Consider the following 17,897-nt stretch of genomic DNA (forward strand, 5'->3'; position numbering starts at 1 on the left):
ACTTTTGACTGAAAGTGCAGAAGAAGCCCCCGTCACCATGTTGTACTTTGACAGTGGACATTTAAATTGAAGCGAAAAGGCGAAGGCAGGCCAGCCAGCCCCATTAATATTTTATGAAATACTCATTGTTCTGTAACCGGCCGTAACCCGTCCTGGACGATGCTTTTATGGCTGACAGGCCGACCCCAGCAGGCACACACACACCCGGCCGCTTTGTCTCTGCCCCGCCTCTCCTCAGTACCATGAGCTCGCGCCACTCCGCCAGCCCGGTGGTCTTCACCAGCGCCAGAAGTTCACCGAAGGAAGAGCTTCACCCGGCCACCCCCCCGCAGCTCGCTCCTTCCTTCTCATCCTCCTCGTCCTCCTCCTCCGGTCCTCGGACTTTCTACCCCCGCCAGGGCGCTACCAGCAAGTACCTGATCGGATGGAAGAAACCCGAAGGAACCATAAACTCCGTGGGATTTATGGACACCAGAAAGTAAGGACTCTGTTGCTGCTCTTGCCGGGTGTTTTGCTTTTCACATGACAGTGAACAGAACAATTTCCTGCAAGAGAGGAGGCTGGGCTCAAGACTGGGGAGAGGGTGGTTTGGTAGGGAAGTTATTTTTCCTCCCACGTGAAACGTGTCTTAAATTGTTTCTCTGCCACATTCCTTAAATAAGATGTATTGCAAAACCGTCAGATTTGAGAATCTCAAAGTCTCCTAGGAAAGAGTCTGTCTGAAGAACAAACTTCAGAATAATCGCCCCTTGGGTGTTAAGATCACACTTGTCCCTTTGATGCTATTAATCACAGCCTTCCCGTGTAATTCCTAACTGGCCCAGGAGGGACTATTAGAAAGTAAGTGACCACCTCTGAACATAAAGAACTTTTGACAAAATAGTACAGCAAAAAATAAAGGATTCAGTCAATGACATTGGTTTTGTATCTATAGAGATTGCATTTGGGACTCATACCCTGTGGTCTTTTTTATTAGTAAGTCTGTTGCTAATTTTGGCTTAGTGGAGTTTATAGTTTCCTGTGAAAGAGTGATTTATTCATCAGGCTTTTTATTTTGTATTTCAAACTGGTCTTGTTTCTCTTTACAAGCACTTATCCAAATAGATTCTTAATATAATTGAACAGAAGTAATTCTCCTTTTCTCTCTTCTAATAGCTCTCCATTGACTTACCTCTTTCAGACCCCATCACACCCTTGAGTCCACCTCATCAAATTAACTTCTCCCCTCTCTTCCCCTTCCTTCAAGGCGTCATCAGAGTGACGGCAATGAAATAGCCCACCCAAGGCTGCGTGCCTCCACCAGGGACCTCAGGGCGTCCCCGAAGCCGACCTCCAAGTCCACCATTGAGGAGGATCTCAAGAAGCTCATTGACCTGGAAAGCCCAACCCCTGACTCCCAGAAGAATTTTAAGGTACAGAGCAGGTCTTGGGGTGAACAGCAGTCAGGGAGAGGCTGGACAGGGCAGTTACATTCTCCAGGAAGTGGTGGTTCCTAGCTCCTCCTCGTCAGACCCTCTGTCCCACCATCACCCAACTGTCTCAATATTTAGTTCATGTGTTTTCCAAATGTCCTGTCCCAGCAGCCACATCTGTGGAGTTTGGGTTTATAGTAACCTGTCCCCACCCCCAAGGCTCCTTATCTTCCACTGTATCCTACTTACGATGCACAAGCTATACTTTCTTGACATTGTCACTCAGACGACATTGCTTCTCGGAACTCTGCAGACCACCCATGGCTCTGTTGTCGGATGGAAAGTTTTCTGAAAGGGCTGCAGTGCTTCTGTCCACAGGGTCCTCCTCCCACAGTAGCCCCCAGGGTGTTCCCTGCCCCGCCTGCGCCCACAGCACCTGCACTGTGGCCTCACGTCTGCCCCCTGCCCCTGGCCAGCAAACCTACCAGCCGTACACTGCTTGCCGTTGAGTCCAGCAGACAGAGTTGGTGCGTTTACCTGAAGAACTTTCCAGACTCTCTTCAGAAAGCCTTCTCTCCGCTCTCAGAATGCCAGACTAGAAATGCCTTCTCTAGAACCCAGCCTCCCTCCCCATCAAGTCCTGAACACTTGCTCAGAGTTTGTGGGTATGTCAGTGGCCAAACGTTTGCATGACCACATGGAAAGATTTTTTTTTCTACCCACCTCACCTTGGGCAGACCCTTCAAGCCCACCTCAGGCTCTGCTTTCTTGTCTCTAAAGTGTGCCAGCTCACTCCCAAATGAGCCAGCAGCTGGTGTTGGCTGAGCTGGGCCCAAAGGTATTATATTTCACACACAGCATAACATGTTCCTGTCTGGAGTGTACTGGGTGGGCCCACGAGAAGAGAGTCCACCGCTCCAGAGGGTCGTGGGTGCACACTTTTATGTTCTCTGTTCTCTGTGTTCTCAGTTAAATGATTTGTAGTCTGTTTGAAGTGACTAAAAAGCTTAGTTTAAGAGGGCCATTGAGAATTGATGCAAAGTGGAAGCTGACATATTTCCTTAACCACTTACCATCCTCAGAGGGCGAGAGACGTGCCCAGAGTGATGAGCCGTGTGGTCTCGTCTCATCTGGGCTTCCTCGTCACCATTCCAGTTCCTGTGCACACACACGTTCCTCTTTGTGTGAGTGTGCCACACACGTGTGTGCGTTCCTCTAGATAGGTCAGGTATACATTTGAAACTGACAGATCAACGTCTCCAGAGATGAAATGTACTCCAAAGACCATTCTGGGGTTTTGCAGAGAAATCACTGAGTTATTAACATAAGCATTAACATCATAAATCATTTTAAAGACTTAACATTCTGGATTTCTATCATTTCTGTTTCATAAGCCAGCACTTAACAGTTCTGACTCATCACCCAGGGCACAAATGGTTTCCTTAGCAACCCCGCAAAAGATAGTACTTGAAACTTCTTTCTTTATCCATCAAAAACCAAAGAGGTGTATTAAAATTTTTAACTACCAGTTTCAAAATTATTTCAGATTTTTCCTGAGGTTAAAGGAAAATAAAATCTGCCCTGAAAGGAATCTTTCCTCCAATCCTTAGTTTAACATTTTTGGAAAGGGGTAAGCTCAGAGCTTTCTTTCTTTTGATTTACTCCTGCAGTGAAAATAATTGAAAGCAAATGTCTGTCTTGCCCTCATTCCAGGTCTTGGCTTTTATTTCCAAAGTGAATTACTTTAACATTCCTATTTGAAACAGGAATGCACATGCTTTATGTGGTGACTATATTATCATGAGACCCTCTGCAAAGAAAGTGCTTCTGCTGGTTGAACTATTATGGGGAAAAGGCTGGGAGCAGGAGCTGGAAAAGTGCTCTGTTTTCTCTCTCGTGTCATCCTTTTTCATCTGGCTTCAGATGAGCTCAGCTAAGTAGCTCTGTGTGTCTTCTGAGACTCATGTGAGCGACGTGCCTCTGCTGTGTCAGTGAGGCCAGTGCGCCCTTGCGAGGTCTCCCCGGCCATGCCTGGCTCAGGGCTCCAAGCCACTGCGTCAGGCTTCAGGGTACAAGGAGTATCCTACCCTGGGCGATGATCCTTGGAACCCACTCACACCACATTGGCAAGGGCTACCTGTGAGCCACCATGAATGTCAACTGACAGATTGTTCCCAGGCTCGTCTGCCAGCAGAGGGAGACGACTGCTGCAGGGCATGGCCACGCTCTGCTGGGCAGGCTGGAGCTGGGAGTGGGGCGGCTGCGAACCTCCAGGCAGCTGCTGTGAAACTTGTATCTCAAGGAAGATGGCAGAGCTGTAACGTTCTGAGAAACCTCATTGGCAGGCAGAGCTGGGATCACCATATTCTCCCCGAGGGTTGAATGCAGTCCGGCGAGTGAACAGAACTGTAGTGCAAACCAAGAGCCCTGCTCTCCAGCCAACACTCACAGATACAGACCAAAGGAAGAGGTGTCATGCGGGCGCCTAGCGTTTAGGAAGAGATGGTACTTGTTTATCGCAAGTGCAAGAGTGATCCGTTTCACTGAGAGCCGGGGCGCGTGAAAAGAGTGAGGAGAGGGAGGAGGTGGACCCTGATGCAAGAGGCCACCTCTCTAGGCCTAGCTCGATCAGACTTGATCAGTGGTGCCCAAATGATTTTAAAGTTTAAGAATCCTTTTGTTTCCTACTCACAGTTACACACGGAAGCCCAGTACTTAGAACTGAGATGGCAGAACTTCTCCGATAGCAAGGATGGAGTGTCTTGGGCTCCTGGGTCCCTCCTGAACACCTCATTTCCCCAGGCAGTGATGCCGGGAGGAGCCCTTAGGGCTCCTTGTAACAGAGTTGATATCTCCCTTCCTAAATGCTCTCTATTATCCTTTCTGAGTCTGCCACCCGCTGCGTTGTGGTTCTTTCCTGGGGCTGGCAGCACAGGGCAGCACCACTCAGCGATATCAGTATAACCTCCCAGGGAAGGCAGGGGGTGCCCTAGGGAACTGGGTAGATGCACACACCTTTGAGGCTAGAATTGCAGGGGACTGAAGGTGGGAGCCATCGCATGTGCTTGGACCAGACTAGTCCTGCTAGTTTTTAACAGAAAATATCTAGGCAGACCACTTCCTTCCCTCTCCTCCCTTTAGTGCAAGATGTTATAACTTAATAAATCATGTTGTCCAAAAGATCTCTTCAAGTAGCTGTTTACCTTAAAGTATATTAATATTTCCCAAAGAGGCTGAAATTAGAACTGGTGAAAATTCTCTCTTCTGTAAATTTATCAGGGTGGGGATATTCACTGGAAAAGGAAATCCCTTGGCCAAACCCAAAGGTGCCAAAAAAGATGGAGAGCAGTTTTTTTAATAGATCTGAGATCTGGGCTGGTAGGCAGGAGCTCTATGTGACAGTTCTGGAACCTTGGGCAGGTGGAGCGAGATGGCCTGCTTCCTCTCTTAGTTTACAGTTGGCAAGCCACTTAGCCTCTCTAACGCCCACTCTTGTGGGTGAAATGAAAAAGGAAATCATCATTTCCACACCAAGTCCCTGCTCTCTTACAGACCCACATAGAATTTATCACAGCAGCTTAGTTTTCAAGGTAAGCACATATGTACTTTGGGTTTAACTCACCATGAATTTTAAAAAGCAAACACAATCGGCTACACTTGGAGCTCATTTACAATGCATTTGATTAATAATTTTTTTCATATGGATGTTGCAGCTGTGCCTGCCACATTGTGGACCACTTTGACTTGATGAGCCCTTGACTTGGTGGATGGAAGTGTGTTAGACCGCAGAGCCCGTTGAATGAGTCTGAGCATCAGCTCTGTTCTCAGCCTCCTAGATGGAGCCGTTGCCGTATCATTCTCTCTCTGTCCCTTCAAAGCGGCACGGAAAGTTTCACGGTGGCTTCCTGCCAGCAGTGACTCAGCCCTCCTACTCACATCCTCACCTGTTCCCCACATTGTTCTCCCTGCCAAGGTGAACAGTCGACTAAGAGGAGCTGAATAAGGATAACTCCGTTAACAGACCACATACCCTGTTGGCTTGCAGGATGCTGGATATTTCAACACTGTTAACATGTCTGTTTTTTCCTTCATGAATGGCTTTCTCAGAAGCTTGCTGTTTGCACAAAAATCTGAAATAAAAATCGAATCTGGTCACAAGGGCAAAAGACGTTAACAAGAGATACAGCCGTCCGGAGCCTTTGTCATTTTATATAACTGTATATATACTTGTCTTTTATCAAGATAGCTTCCCTATTTTTATTTCACCAATAGAAATCCATCTCAAAAAATAATCTCCCAAGCTCATTAAAAATAATATTAGTTGTTCGAGCTTTCAAGAGCCACCTATTATTTGAGTGACCGTATTGTGAAGATCAAAGGCTCTTGTTGCCTGGCAAACACGCATTGCTTGACAGGCTTCTGAGGATACCTCCCAGTGTCGTGGCTGTGTCCTTAGGGACCATAACATAATTTCGGAACACCACTGATGCATGCCGTTGTGATCAATCCAGCATTGCTTGTAATCCTCAGAATAATCCTGAGCGCTTCCGCGCCCCCATTTCATAGACAAGCCCCCATTTCATAGATGAGGAATTGGGTTCCGAGCAATAACATGATTTGGTCAATGACATGGGATTCAAATAAAACCCGTATTTGTCTGTTCTTAAAGTCTTGCTGTAACCATGACACAATAGTGATGAATCAAGCGGATTCACCCCATATGTGAATCTTATACTGAGCACTCTTCGGCTGCAGCTGACGTGCTGAGCGGTGAGGCTATGTCGACCAGGAACTCTGATTTTGCCCTTGGAGGTGTAGAGATGGGGGACCCTGAGGCCTCCTTTCTGGGCTCCAGGATTTGAAGGGTTGTGTCTATGAGAGTGATTTTGCTAACCCACCTATCCTGCACCCCGGGTCGTGGGTGTGTGACCCAGAAAGTTGATTTCTGCTGTCCTGCTGCTATTTTTCAGTTCCACGCGCTCTCCTCCCCTCAGTCTCCTTTTCCCACCACCCCCACATCAAGGCGGGCCTTGCACAGAACGCTGTCCGACGAGAGTATCTACAGCGGCCAGAGAGAGCACTTTTTCACCTCGAGGGCTTCACTTCTGGACCAGGCCTTGCCCAACGACGTCCTCTTCAGTAGCACGTACCCTTCTCTCCCCACATCTCTTCCTTTGCGGAGGCCTTCATACACCTTGGGAATGAAGTCCTTACACGGTAAGCCTGTCTTCAGCTGCAGCTAACAGCCCTGCTGCTGATGACCCGTGTCCCCCAAAACACCTGCCACTCAGTTTGCTCGAGGATGGTAATTAGAGGAAGACCTGCTTGCTCACTCAGGTTATCTGGGCTCCCTGCCCCCCCATTCAGCCTCTCACCTAGAATCCCAGCCACAGGGTACGGACCCTGAGCCTCACCAGACCACAAGACTCATCTTGGATTAGTTTCAGGTGTCCCACACAATGATTTGATATTTGTATATATTGCAAAATGATCACAAGATTAACGTCTGCCACCATACATAGTTTAAAAGTGTTTTTAAACTGAAAGTTTTAAAAGGTTCTAAAAATTTAAGTTTTAACAGTTGAAAAATTTTCTTTTTGATGAAAACTTTTAAAATTTACTTTTGTAGTAGCTTTTAAATATGCAGTACAGTATTAGCAGTAGTCACCATGATATAGATTATATCCCCACGAATGCCTTATAACTGCAAGGCTGTACTTTTGAGTCCCTCCAGCAGTTTCTACTACCCCCACCCCTCCTTCTGGCAACCACAACCTATTCTCTGTAACTATGAGCTCACGTTTTTTTAGATTCCACACATAACCACACATAAGTGAGATGGATCATACAGTATTTATCTTTCTCTGACTTTTTTCAGTGGCACAGTGCCCTCAATGTTCATCCATGTTATTGCAGATGACAAAATATCATTTTTTAAAACATTTTTATTGGAGTATAGTTGATTTACAACATTGTGTTAATTTCTGCTACATAGCAAAGTGATTGTTTTATGTATATATTCTTAAATTCCGTTATGGTTTATCACAGAATATTGAATGTAGTTCCTGTGCTACACAGTAGGACCTCGTTTTTATCCATTCTATGTGTAACAGTTTGCACTGGAGCAGTATTTTAAATCTCCTGCCTCCCTAGTTTGCTTCCTCCCTGCATCATTCCTGCACCCCTAACCCACGTCCATGACTGTCCCTCTTCATCTTGGTCCTGTTCCCCACACAGTCCCCTTCTCCGGGGCAGACATCCCTCAAGGGTCACACCAGCTTCTCTCTCCTCCCTCTTTATAGGAGGTCCACCTACAGCGTGAACCTGGTTTCTCTTTGCTCTAAAAGTCCACCCTCAACGGATCAAAGTAGACACATGAACTGACCACACTTGACCATCTGGACACTAGGAAGCGCCTCCTCGTGGTGACCTAAATAGTCACCTTATTTTCTCCCCTTCTCTCCATTCCATTCCTCGTACAACTTCCTGCCTACGTCAAATACTTCTTTCACTTCACCACTTTTTGTGTTTTAACCTTATAGTGATAAAAATAAGCCCTCTGGGAAGCTTTTGTCTGCATGTGGCATGTCACAGTAGGCCCTGTCCTCTAGAAGCTCACATGCTAAGAGAGCAGCCTGGACACCGGCCTCCCACCCGTCTTTACTGTCCCGCAGAGGACGCCTGGAGTTGAAGGGCTGGCCCTGAGGAAGGGGAGGGGCAGCCCACCCTCCGCAGCCCCTCCATCACCTCTTGTTGCTTTCCCGACAGTTAGGCAGCAGCCTCAGTGGTCCCATGCCCTAATCTGAGCAGTCCTTGGTGGGCTGCCATCCTTGACCTCATGTGTATGACCACCACCGAAATGCATTTGGGGAATAGGAAACTTCTTTTTTTTTTCCAAATGGAAATTTAGGACCAGATATTACAAAAAAAAAAGCAGAAAGATTGTGTGACATAACAAAACTGTCTATTCCAAAGAATCTGAAAAATGTGTGTGTGTGTATATATATATATAATCACTTTGCTGCACACCAGAAACTAACACATTATATATCAACTTTACTTCAATTTTTTTTTAATTAAAAAATTATTCCAGCTTCTTACCCTTGGTGGGAGCAAGTTTAAATAGAACTGAGCCTTTAATATCAGGCAGTATTTGTTGATTTCCATTTTCTCATAGTTCTGGTAATTTTAAGCACATTAATAACTAGCAGCTGCACTGCAGAGCAGTCCTTTATGTAATTTGCAAGGGAAAGCAAGCACTAAATATACTCCGGTTTATAGACTATCATAATTGGCAAAACTTTTTAACTCCTTGTAAACAGTTACTTCCAGAGTCACTTACAGATTTTAACTGAGAGCCTCGCTTTTGGCCCCGTGTCTGAGCGGATTATAGTGTCATGGTCACTTTATGAGGCGGCCCTTCCCATGGAGGCACCCGCTCTGCCCTCACAGCTTCTGTCCCAGTGAGAGCATCTGCACTTCCTGAGCTCTGTGCCCGTCTCCTCCACCTCTGTGAACCTAAACGGTGGCAGTGTGCCCTCCACTGCACAGAGGGGCTCATTGCACTCATTCTGCCCATCCCCAGGCTAAGCAGAGACCGAGTGTTACTGAGTATTAAATAGGTTAATATTTGTGTTTTTAAAAATTGCCACCTTAGAAGGGGTTTGGGATGTCGGACTGCTGTAAATCGAAAACCGATGCCAAGAGTTGCTTAGCGTGTCCTTGGGAAAGAAAAGGATGCCAACACCAGTGAACCGACGTTAACTCCACTGAGCGACCCAGCACCCACTCTCACATGCTCTAATTTGGTTCTCACACTATCCTGGATACATCCAACTGCAGAAACCAGTGGACCATCCCTGGGACACAAGGCAGACACGAGCCAGGGATATGTCTGTCCCTCAGCAGTCCCAGGGACGCAGAGTCCACATGGAGGGAGTCAGATCCCAGGTTCCAAGGCAGATAAAGATTGGCTTTACGGTCCCCTCAAATATGCATCACCAAGCCTCCCTGGTCTGGCTGCAAAATCCAGCGCTCTGATGAAGTAGGTCCCTTCACCCTAGCCTGAATCCCTTGACTCAGAGAGGAAAAGTGAGGTGCCAAAGCTTCCTTGGGTCTCTCTGTTAGACAAGTAGCTCCTGTGAAAGCAGACACATTACCTCAGTGCAGAACTAACTTTTCCCAGACCCACACCATTAGAAATGGGACACTGGGAGGTTACACAAAAAGGAATTAAGATTGGAGGAAGTCAGTTCCTAGTTCTGCTCAGCTTCAGAGTGACCGCTAATGGTCTGTTAGACTAGAAACTGATTCCAGGTAACAAATGACTTATCTGCTTTGGTCACAGAGAATGGGTAAAACTTTGAGTGGGTCTCCAGTGGGCCTGAAGCCTCTTATCCCTCATCCATTCCTAGGAGAGTTCTCGGCCTCGGACAGCTCCCTCACCGACGTCCAGGAGACCCGCAGGCCGCCCATGCCCGACCCCGGCCTGATGCCCCTGCCCGACGCTGCTGCAGACTTGGATTGGTCCAACCTGGTGGACGCTGCCAAGGCCTACGAGGGTGAGTCCGCAGACCATCCCGGCTGGGCCACGAGCAGGTCAGGAGCAGTGTCAGTGCTCAGGACTCACTGACAACACACGCATTTCAGCACAGCCAGAAAGCAGTTGAGCTAGCAGTTCTCAAACACTCAGGGCCCACACTGTTGATTTTAACCAGGTGGAATCCAGGGTTTCCCCTAAGTGGGAATTCGTAACACAGGTGCCTCACCTCCCCATATCTGGGAAGGGCAGAGCTCAGCGGCATCCCAGCTATCACTTAACTGAAAATAGCACGTGTCCAGGGAGCGTTTTTCATCACATCGTGAAGACGTCATTGCTCAACGCACAATTGCATCCTTAGGATGCTTGTCCCCGCCCCGGCCCCTCTGCCCTTCTCACTCATCTCTCAGGGGAGTGATGGCGTGTGTACTTTCCTCCTGCTTCATCCCTAGATCAGCCCACTGGCAAGTGCTTGCGTTAAGCCAGTGGCCTTGTAAATGCAGGCCCTTATTAGATAAGTGCTGGCCTGATCTGCTGAAATAGAAAAAACTCAAAGTAACGCTGTCTCTGTGGATATAACAGTTGTCATTGTTGTTAGTCTCTCAGTCATGTCCAACTCTTTGTGACCCCATGGATGGTATAGCCCGCCAGGCTCCTCTGTCCATGGGATTTTTCCAGGCAAGAATACTGGAGTGGGTTGCCATGCCCTCCTCCAAGGGATCTTTCTGACCCAGGGATCAAACCCAGGTCTCTTACAGCTCCTGCATTGGCAGGCAAGTTCCTTACCACCTGCGCCACGTGGGAAGCCCAGTATAACAGTCTCTGGATCCATCCATGCTGCTGCACAGAAGTTTTGGTTTTTTAATAAGAGATTCTTTTAAAACTTGATTTTGTTTCTTGGCTCAGGCTTAAAGTGAGTGTTTTTTTGAAACAGAGGTGGTGTGAACCTAAGCTAAAGCTCACCAAGGTGGCCAGGAGTCTTTTTGGAAAACATACTTCAAGAATCTCAGTACTAGCTCTTTAATGTATTTTGTGTTGTCACCGAGTGGAAAGCATTGGTCTGCAAATTTGGCACAAGGCCTGTTTCCAGGGAAACAATAGAATGCAACTTTTATAAGCAAGGGTAAAGCTAGAATAGAAATCAAGTCACAGCAACTATTTTAAAAAGAGAAATCATAATGTTACTATCCTCTTCCAGCTAAAACAGTAAAAAAAAAAAAAAAAAATTTCCTACAAGGGAAAGATAAAGTTTCCAATGCATTCTTGCCCCGTGATTAGGTTTGACTATGCGTGTCGGTCATTTCTTGACTTTTGATAGAGAGGGCCCAGGATGTGGTTCCACAGTGCTGAATGGTTTCTCCTCTCCCTTCTAGTCCAGAGAGCCTCGTTCTTTGCTGCTAGTGATGAAAACCATCGGCCTCTGAGTGCTGCAGCCAGCAGTGACCAGCTTGAGGACCAGGCCCTTGTCCAGATGAAGTCATACAGCAGGTTAGTCACCCGGTGGTGAGGGCACCACTCTACACCATGTATCACCTCCGCTAGTGACGGAGCGGGTGTGGGGAAGGGGCGATGGCGGTCACACCGATTACCTGAGTGAAGCTCATCACTGCAGTGCCCGACATTGCACTTTAGAGTATTTGGCTACAAAGCATTCTAACTAAACACCCTTAAACTGTTCTTGATGACTTAGTCATCATTATGAATATTCATTATTTAATGCCATAATACATTTATGCTATCAGGGTTTATTAAGTAAGAGAAATCGTTTGTGCTAAATATCCTTGGATACTTATCCTGTGCATTTAGTCTGAGTCTGTCCATTTTGAAGCTGTCAGTAGGTCCTGCTTGTAAATGAGCCTGCATCTTAGCGACTCCGAACATTCTGCTTTAGACCTACGCTAGAAGTGGGTCACCAGGGTAAGATTTATGTAAAATAAGACAAGCCATAGCTGAATTAAGAGTATGGACTCTGGCTTCTCCTAACTATGTAGAGGCTGACTTTTTCACTTTCCCATCAGTTTGCAAATGGTGAGGCTGTTGGATAAATGTGTGATGTTTCTATATATAAAAGCATCCCAACAGTCATAGTAAGCCCTCTTGATGCAGAATGATTTCATCAGTTTGAAATCTTTTAAAACCTTTTGAGGATGATTAAGAATCCAGGTGTTGGGCTCCCAGGTGGCTCAGTGGTAAAGAATTCATCTAACAAGCAGGAGACACGGGTTCGAGCCCTGGGTTGGGAAGATCCCCTGGAGAAAGAAGTGGCAACCCACTCCAGTATTCTTGCTTGGGAAATCCCAGGGACAGAGGAGCCTGGTGGGCTACAGTTCATGGAGTCACAGAGTCGGACACAACTTAGTGACTAAACAACAACAAGAATCCGGGCATCTATAAAAACTTGGTCAGAAACAGCCAGTAACAGGAAGAGTGAGGTTGGCATAGATTGTACAAATACAGTGGGGACTTGTGCCTGAAGACTGAAGCAAGTCTGTAAGGAAACACTCTTCACAGAGAAAGTATCCGAGTAGTGGATCTTTTGTTGTGAGTGTAACAGACAGATGCTTCATTTATCCTGTTGTTGGGACAGTTAGGGAGGTAAAATGGTGGTTAATTTGGCTGTTGGGAACTTTTTTTAAAAATGTGCAGAGTCGAGAGGAGAGCCCTAAATGTAGGGTGAAGAGAAGTCTGAGTGAGCAAAGACTTCTCGTGAGAAAGGGTTATTAAACAGTTCTTAAATCTTTGTAGGATCTGTAGAAGCCTAAGATGAGGGTGATGACTAGGTCTTTGTTCGGTGTGGATGAGCAAATGCAAATAAAGTTAAATGTTTTTAAAGATGATCAGTATAGTCACAGACACAGAACTTTTCTTTGCAAACCTTCAGAAGTCAAGATTGGCTACTGAGAGTTACTGACAACCTGCTGTGGCTGCGCCAGCCCTCCCAAAGGTGGGGGAGGGTGGCCTCGGTGGCTTGTGAAGAACAGTCGGGCCCCAGCATCAGTGTTTTCTGCTCAGAACCACTCTTGTTCTGTCACATCTTTGGCCTTCAGTGCATCCAGACCGGCCTGTGAGGTTGTGGATTTCAGCTGACCACTTCCCTTTTAAAATCCATTCACTGTCAGGTTTCAATTGGTCATCCTGCCTTAGAAGTTGGGAGGTCATTATCATTCCATTTTATTTACAGCCTTGTGACATCCATGCTGGGCCTGCTGAGGACATGGACACAGTTTATTTTAGGTCAGGGAATTCTAACTTGAAAAAGTAAATTTACTTTAAATAAGCTGTGTCCATGTCTTCTGCTAATTTTAGATCTACAACAGGCGCATGGTGGCATGGAATGTTTTTGGTGTTAAAAAAATTTAATTAAAAAACAAAATAAAAAGTACCTCTTATTTCATGATGCCAAGCATTTGTCCAGTCACCACCTCTTCCTCCCCTTGACCTCTGGAAAGAGGCAGCTGCCTCTTGTCTCTATGGGAACCTTCAGATTCTTTGTTCGTGAGAGGCTGAGGTGGTGTCTTTGGCTAGAATTCACCCAGAAACTTTTGGAGGCTTGAATTCAAGTAGAGGAGAGTCAGTGAAGAAGAGTTGATAGGTCTCCTGGCCCTTGCCCAGCTGTGTGGTCTGTCCAGCCGGTTACACATGTTTCTTTTCCCCTAGCCTCCTCTCCTTTTGGCTTAGAAGCATTTTTAGCACTAAAATGAAATGGGAGAAAGTTGTGGGCCTTAGAGTTTGCTGATCATAATAGTAAAGAGCTTAAGACACTAGTAGTAAAGAATTTGCCTGCCAATGCAGGAGACCCAGGTTCAATCCCTGGGTGGGGAAAATCCCCTGGAGGAGGGAATGGCAACCCACACCAGTATTCTTGCCTGGGAAAATCCTATGGACAGAGGAGCCTGGCAGGCTATAGTCCGTGGGGTTGGAAAGAGTCGATGCAACTGAGCAGTTGAGCACACGTGCGTATGAAAAACTTCTGAAAGATGTAGTCTTATTTTTTTAATATTTAAAGATATTTAGTCTTAAGAGATGGACGCAATAACATAGCTGCCACTGGGTTGAGTGGCCACAGGCTTTACTTACCTGGGCTGCCCCAAGATAAGGCCTTGCCCCACCCAACAGGTACACACAGAGGAGTAACTCTTCTTAAAGCCACTAAAGAGATTCATTTCACTGTTGGACAGTTGTATCTGCCAGAAAGCCCCTCTTGCGCTGCCAGAGAGACCATTTTCACATATTGTCCCGTATCTTTTTGTCACAAAGACGCAGAATCTTTAAGGAAGCTATTGATTGGCTGTAGTTTACGCTTGTATTGCCTTTTGTTCAGACCGCCATTTCCCTTTTTTAAAAATGAAAAGGTACATTGTGTCACCATACTGAGTAATTTGACATTGAAAACCATTTTATAAATACAGCCAACTCCTTTAAAAAAAAGAAAAGAAACACCAAACAAACCCAGCCACGGAGAACTCCTGCCTACATGGTCTTTTGTTTCTTGTTCCCAGCAGTAAAGATTCCTCTCCCACTCTGGCTTCTAAAGTGGACCAGCTGGAAGGTATGCTGAAGATGCTTCGAGAAGATCTGAAGAAGGTAAACATATTCTCCAAGCAGGTTATCCTGTCCATGCAAGCTGCCTTGAACTGAGAGAGCCCTTTGTCAGCAGTTTCAGTGAAATATGTTGTGGGCGTTCTCCCTGCTTTCTCAATACACACGTTTTAGGGGTCTGCTTGGAGCTTGGTTCCCACTGACACGCACAGTGTGAGAAGGCTTTCATTGTCATATGTATACAGAAAAAGCGTTCCTTTTTTTTTTTGGTAAAATGCCTTTAAACCTCAGCCAGCCCCCTCTGGGCCCTATCCCAATCTCCTCACCCCTGAACCACAGCCCAGATGCACACACACGTCCTTAGTGTTATTCAGGCTCCTGCACCAAAAGAACCAGTTGCTGTTGGTTTCTTGAGTGACTTTATATTATTAAGACAGCCCTTATAACTTAACAGACATTAAAATATGCACTCATGTGTTTACATTCTCTGGAAGTCCTGTTCCCTGGGTGAGGACATCTTAACATATTCTTGACCGGAGATGTGTCAGTATCTTGTAGAGTGATACAGTTAACATGACCATATACACCGTATGATTGTCATTATCATTCACATTTGGCTGTTATACACAAGGTTGGAACAAAACCTGTTATAAATGCAAGTTTATTTCCATAAAGTTTTCAAAAATGACACACTGTGAAATTGAGTGAGGAAGAATTTTTCAGTGAATCTGATGCCGGTACTGTCTCTGCTTGTCCTCGTGACATATATACTAGCGTCTCAGAAGATAATAGTTCTTCAAATTATACTTCTGATTCAGACGATGTGACTATTAGACCAGCAAAAAGACAAAAAAACCTTAGTGATTGATTCCGATATGGAACATGAAAATGAAACCCACGGTGCTGGAGAAGACTTTACAGGTGTATCAGGTGTAACTATCGAACGTAATAACCTGCAGAGTGTCAGTGAAATAATTTTGGGCCAGCCAAAATAAAAACTGTCAGCCATAGGCTTTAGTTCCTGCAGAAATCCGCCGGTCAATAATGAAGACCCGGCAGCTGGCCCTGTGTCCGCTGTTTAGTGGCGTGGAGGGGGCTCACAGATCCACAGCCACGCCTAGCGGCTGGGCAGAATGGGACCACCCTCTTAGTTCTCTTGCTGTGCTCACCCTCCCAGGAAAAAGAAGACAAAGCTCACCTTCAGGCGGAGGTTCAGCACTTGCGAGAGGACAACCTGAGGCTGCAGGAGGAGTCCCAGAATGCCTCCGACAAGCTGAAGAAGTTCACGGAGTGGGTCTTCAACACCATCGACATGAGCTAGGCCGGAAGAGGCGGCCGCAGGGCTGCCTTCCCCTTAGTCCCGCCCGTTGGAGGCGCCCTCTGAGCTCCTGCCCCAGCTTCCGACTTTGCCCCCTTTTGGGGAGTGCACAGCCTGACAATTGCAGATCAACAATCATTATCTGCCTTTTGTAGAAAAGAAAATGAAAAAGGTAAATAAAAATTTTAAAAAAGTAAAATAAAAGTTTAACTGCTAAAATGTGAATGTCTTTATTTTTTTGCACAATATCTTTATCTGTTATGTATTTAAAAAGAAGCTGGGCCTAGGACCCTCCCTGCCCCCCGACACTGGCCCATCTGCCTCTATTACAGCTCTTTCTTATCTATTTCAGGTAATCCAAGCTTTCCTTTGTTATCCTGACAAATGTCATTGTTCCTAGGAAAATAAAGTTTTTTAAAACTGCTTATTTGGGGAGGGGGATTTCCTTACCTTTGTTCCTAAAAATGCCTGGGGAGGGAGGTGCTTTCAGAAAATACCTGCCTCCCTCAAATGGCTTGTGCATGAGCTAGTGATGTCTGTCCCTGTCTTACAGAGATCAGCAGTATTGGGGTACTTAACAAATCAATGAACCAGAGAGAGGCAGAGACAGAGCCTATGGGCCACGCCCCTTTTCCATCTTGCATTATGACATCACTACTTTCTCCTACCTTTCCCTGGGAAAATGGTCCCAGGCGCTGTGTGCTCTCTGAGCCAGAGCTCTTTGTTTGGCTTAAGTGAGTCCCTCTGTATTGGAATCAGCCTTTCTATTGTTTCCTGGGTCCAAACAGTAATTGGTTTCAGAATTCCTCCAAACTAAAAAAAAAAAATCTTAAGATTTGTATGCATTTTGGTCAAAAGGATAGTTTCTGTTTGAGATTTTTAAAGTTATCAATGTGGCAAAATTGTATTTTTATCTTGTTCAAAATGATCTTACTGATGAATTAGTAAATCCTTCTCTCCAAAGCAAGACTTTACCAGTATTTGTAACTAGGAAAAAAATGAATGTTGAATTGTGAACTTTAATCCTTACTTGTTAGGAGCAATGACTGTGGTGATGGAATGGCCTTTTGAGACCTGCATGTCCCGTGTACAATTTCTGCCCAGCATTTCCTGCATCCTTGTGTGGCCAGCTGCAGGATTCTGCTGCAGAAGTGATTGATATGCTGCTTTTCTTGTCTAGTGATGCAGCTGCTTTGGGCCCCTGGCCATTGTTCCAAGGCTCTTGGTCCTGCACAGAACAGAGACACTGGGTCGCTAGTGTTGAGAGGCCCCGAGACAGCCCCTGGTGGCCTTGTTTCTTGCCTTCACAGTTGTCACCAAATTGTCACCTGCGCCCTTCAGTGGCGACTCTGGTCTAAGGGAATGTTCAGCAATCCAGCGGTATCTGCTCAGAAGTTCCCTGCCCCAAATAATCTCCACCCATTCCTCTCTCCATCCCTGAAAAAAAATGGGGTGGAGTTCCCCTCTTCTCCCCCAACCCACATCACCAGACTTTTATGCTACAAATTCATTCATAATTGTGACTTCTTCATGGGATTTTTTTTCTTTCTGGTGACATTTCTCTCATGGAAATAGGAAGATTTCGGAGTGCTTTGTAAAGATCTCAATTGTCTGTCTCTCTCTCTCTTTGACTTGTATGAAGGAGATTGTACATTGCCTGATATTTCTTTGTAAATGAGAAATAGCACTAACATCCAAGCATTCTGAAGTCTTGCTTATCCTTCTGATTTAGTTTTTATTTTGTCTTACATTTTGTTTGGGGACTTGGGGCAAGCTATTTATTAGAGTTTTGCAACAGAGTTCTTGTTTGAAGCCTTTAAAGACTACTTGTAAAATTCAAATAATAAAATTCATTTTAAACGCTCTTTTAAAACGCTTTGGTATTATTGCTTTAGGTATTCTTATTTGAAAGACCACCCAGTATATCTCACTGACCTTCCTTGTATCCTTATTTTTCCATCACACTCCATATCACCCAAGATGATTCTTGAAAGTTTGTCCCTTTTAGAATTTTTAGAAATTTTTTTTATTCTCTATTCACATATCCATAGAGAATTCCTGATTTGCCTTTTCTGCTTATGATTTAATA

The 17,897-nt window shown here is 45.6% G+C and overlaps 1 protein-coding gene across 10 annotated transcripts in view; it reads left to right on the top strand.

Moving 5' to 3' along the window:
• The window catches only part of SIPA1L1 (signal induced proliferation associated 1 like 1), a 520,426-nt gene extending 502,745 nt beyond the window's left edge, over positions 1–17,681 (top strand). For 7 of the 10 annotated variants that reach the window (XM_027552312.1, XM_027552311.1, XM_027552313.1 and 4 more), the window contains 7 exons: positions 239–478; positions 1,247–1,412; positions 6,383–6,629; positions 9,827–9,973; positions 11,325–11,439; positions 14,451–14,535; positions 15,668–17,681. In XM_027552312.1, the coding sequence (XP_027408113.1) occupies positions 239–478; positions 1,247–1,412; positions 6,383–6,629; positions 9,827–9,973; positions 11,325–11,439; positions 14,451–14,535; positions 15,668–15,811 (1,144 nt within the window). In that variant the 3' untranslated portion in view covers positions 15,812–17,681. The remainder of the gene's footprint in view (positions 1–238; positions 479–1,246; positions 1,413–6,382; positions 6,630–9,826; positions 9,974–11,324; positions 11,440–14,450; positions 14,536–15,667) is intronic. The other 3 variants (XM_027552318.1, XM_027552321.1, XM_027552320.1) reach the window with 2 other exon arrangements.
• The last annotated feature ends 216 nt before the right edge of the window (positions 17,682–17,897 follow it).

The sequence above is a fragment of the Bos indicus x Bos taurus genome, chromosome 10 (genome assembly GCF_003369695.1).
Source record: "Bos indicus x Bos taurus breed Angus x Brahman F1 hybrid chromosome 10, Bos_hybrid_MaternalHap_v2.0, whole genome shotgun sequence".
Lineage (NCBI taxonomy): Eukaryota > Metazoa > Chordata > Mammalia > Artiodactyla > Bovidae > Bos > Bos indicus x Bos taurus.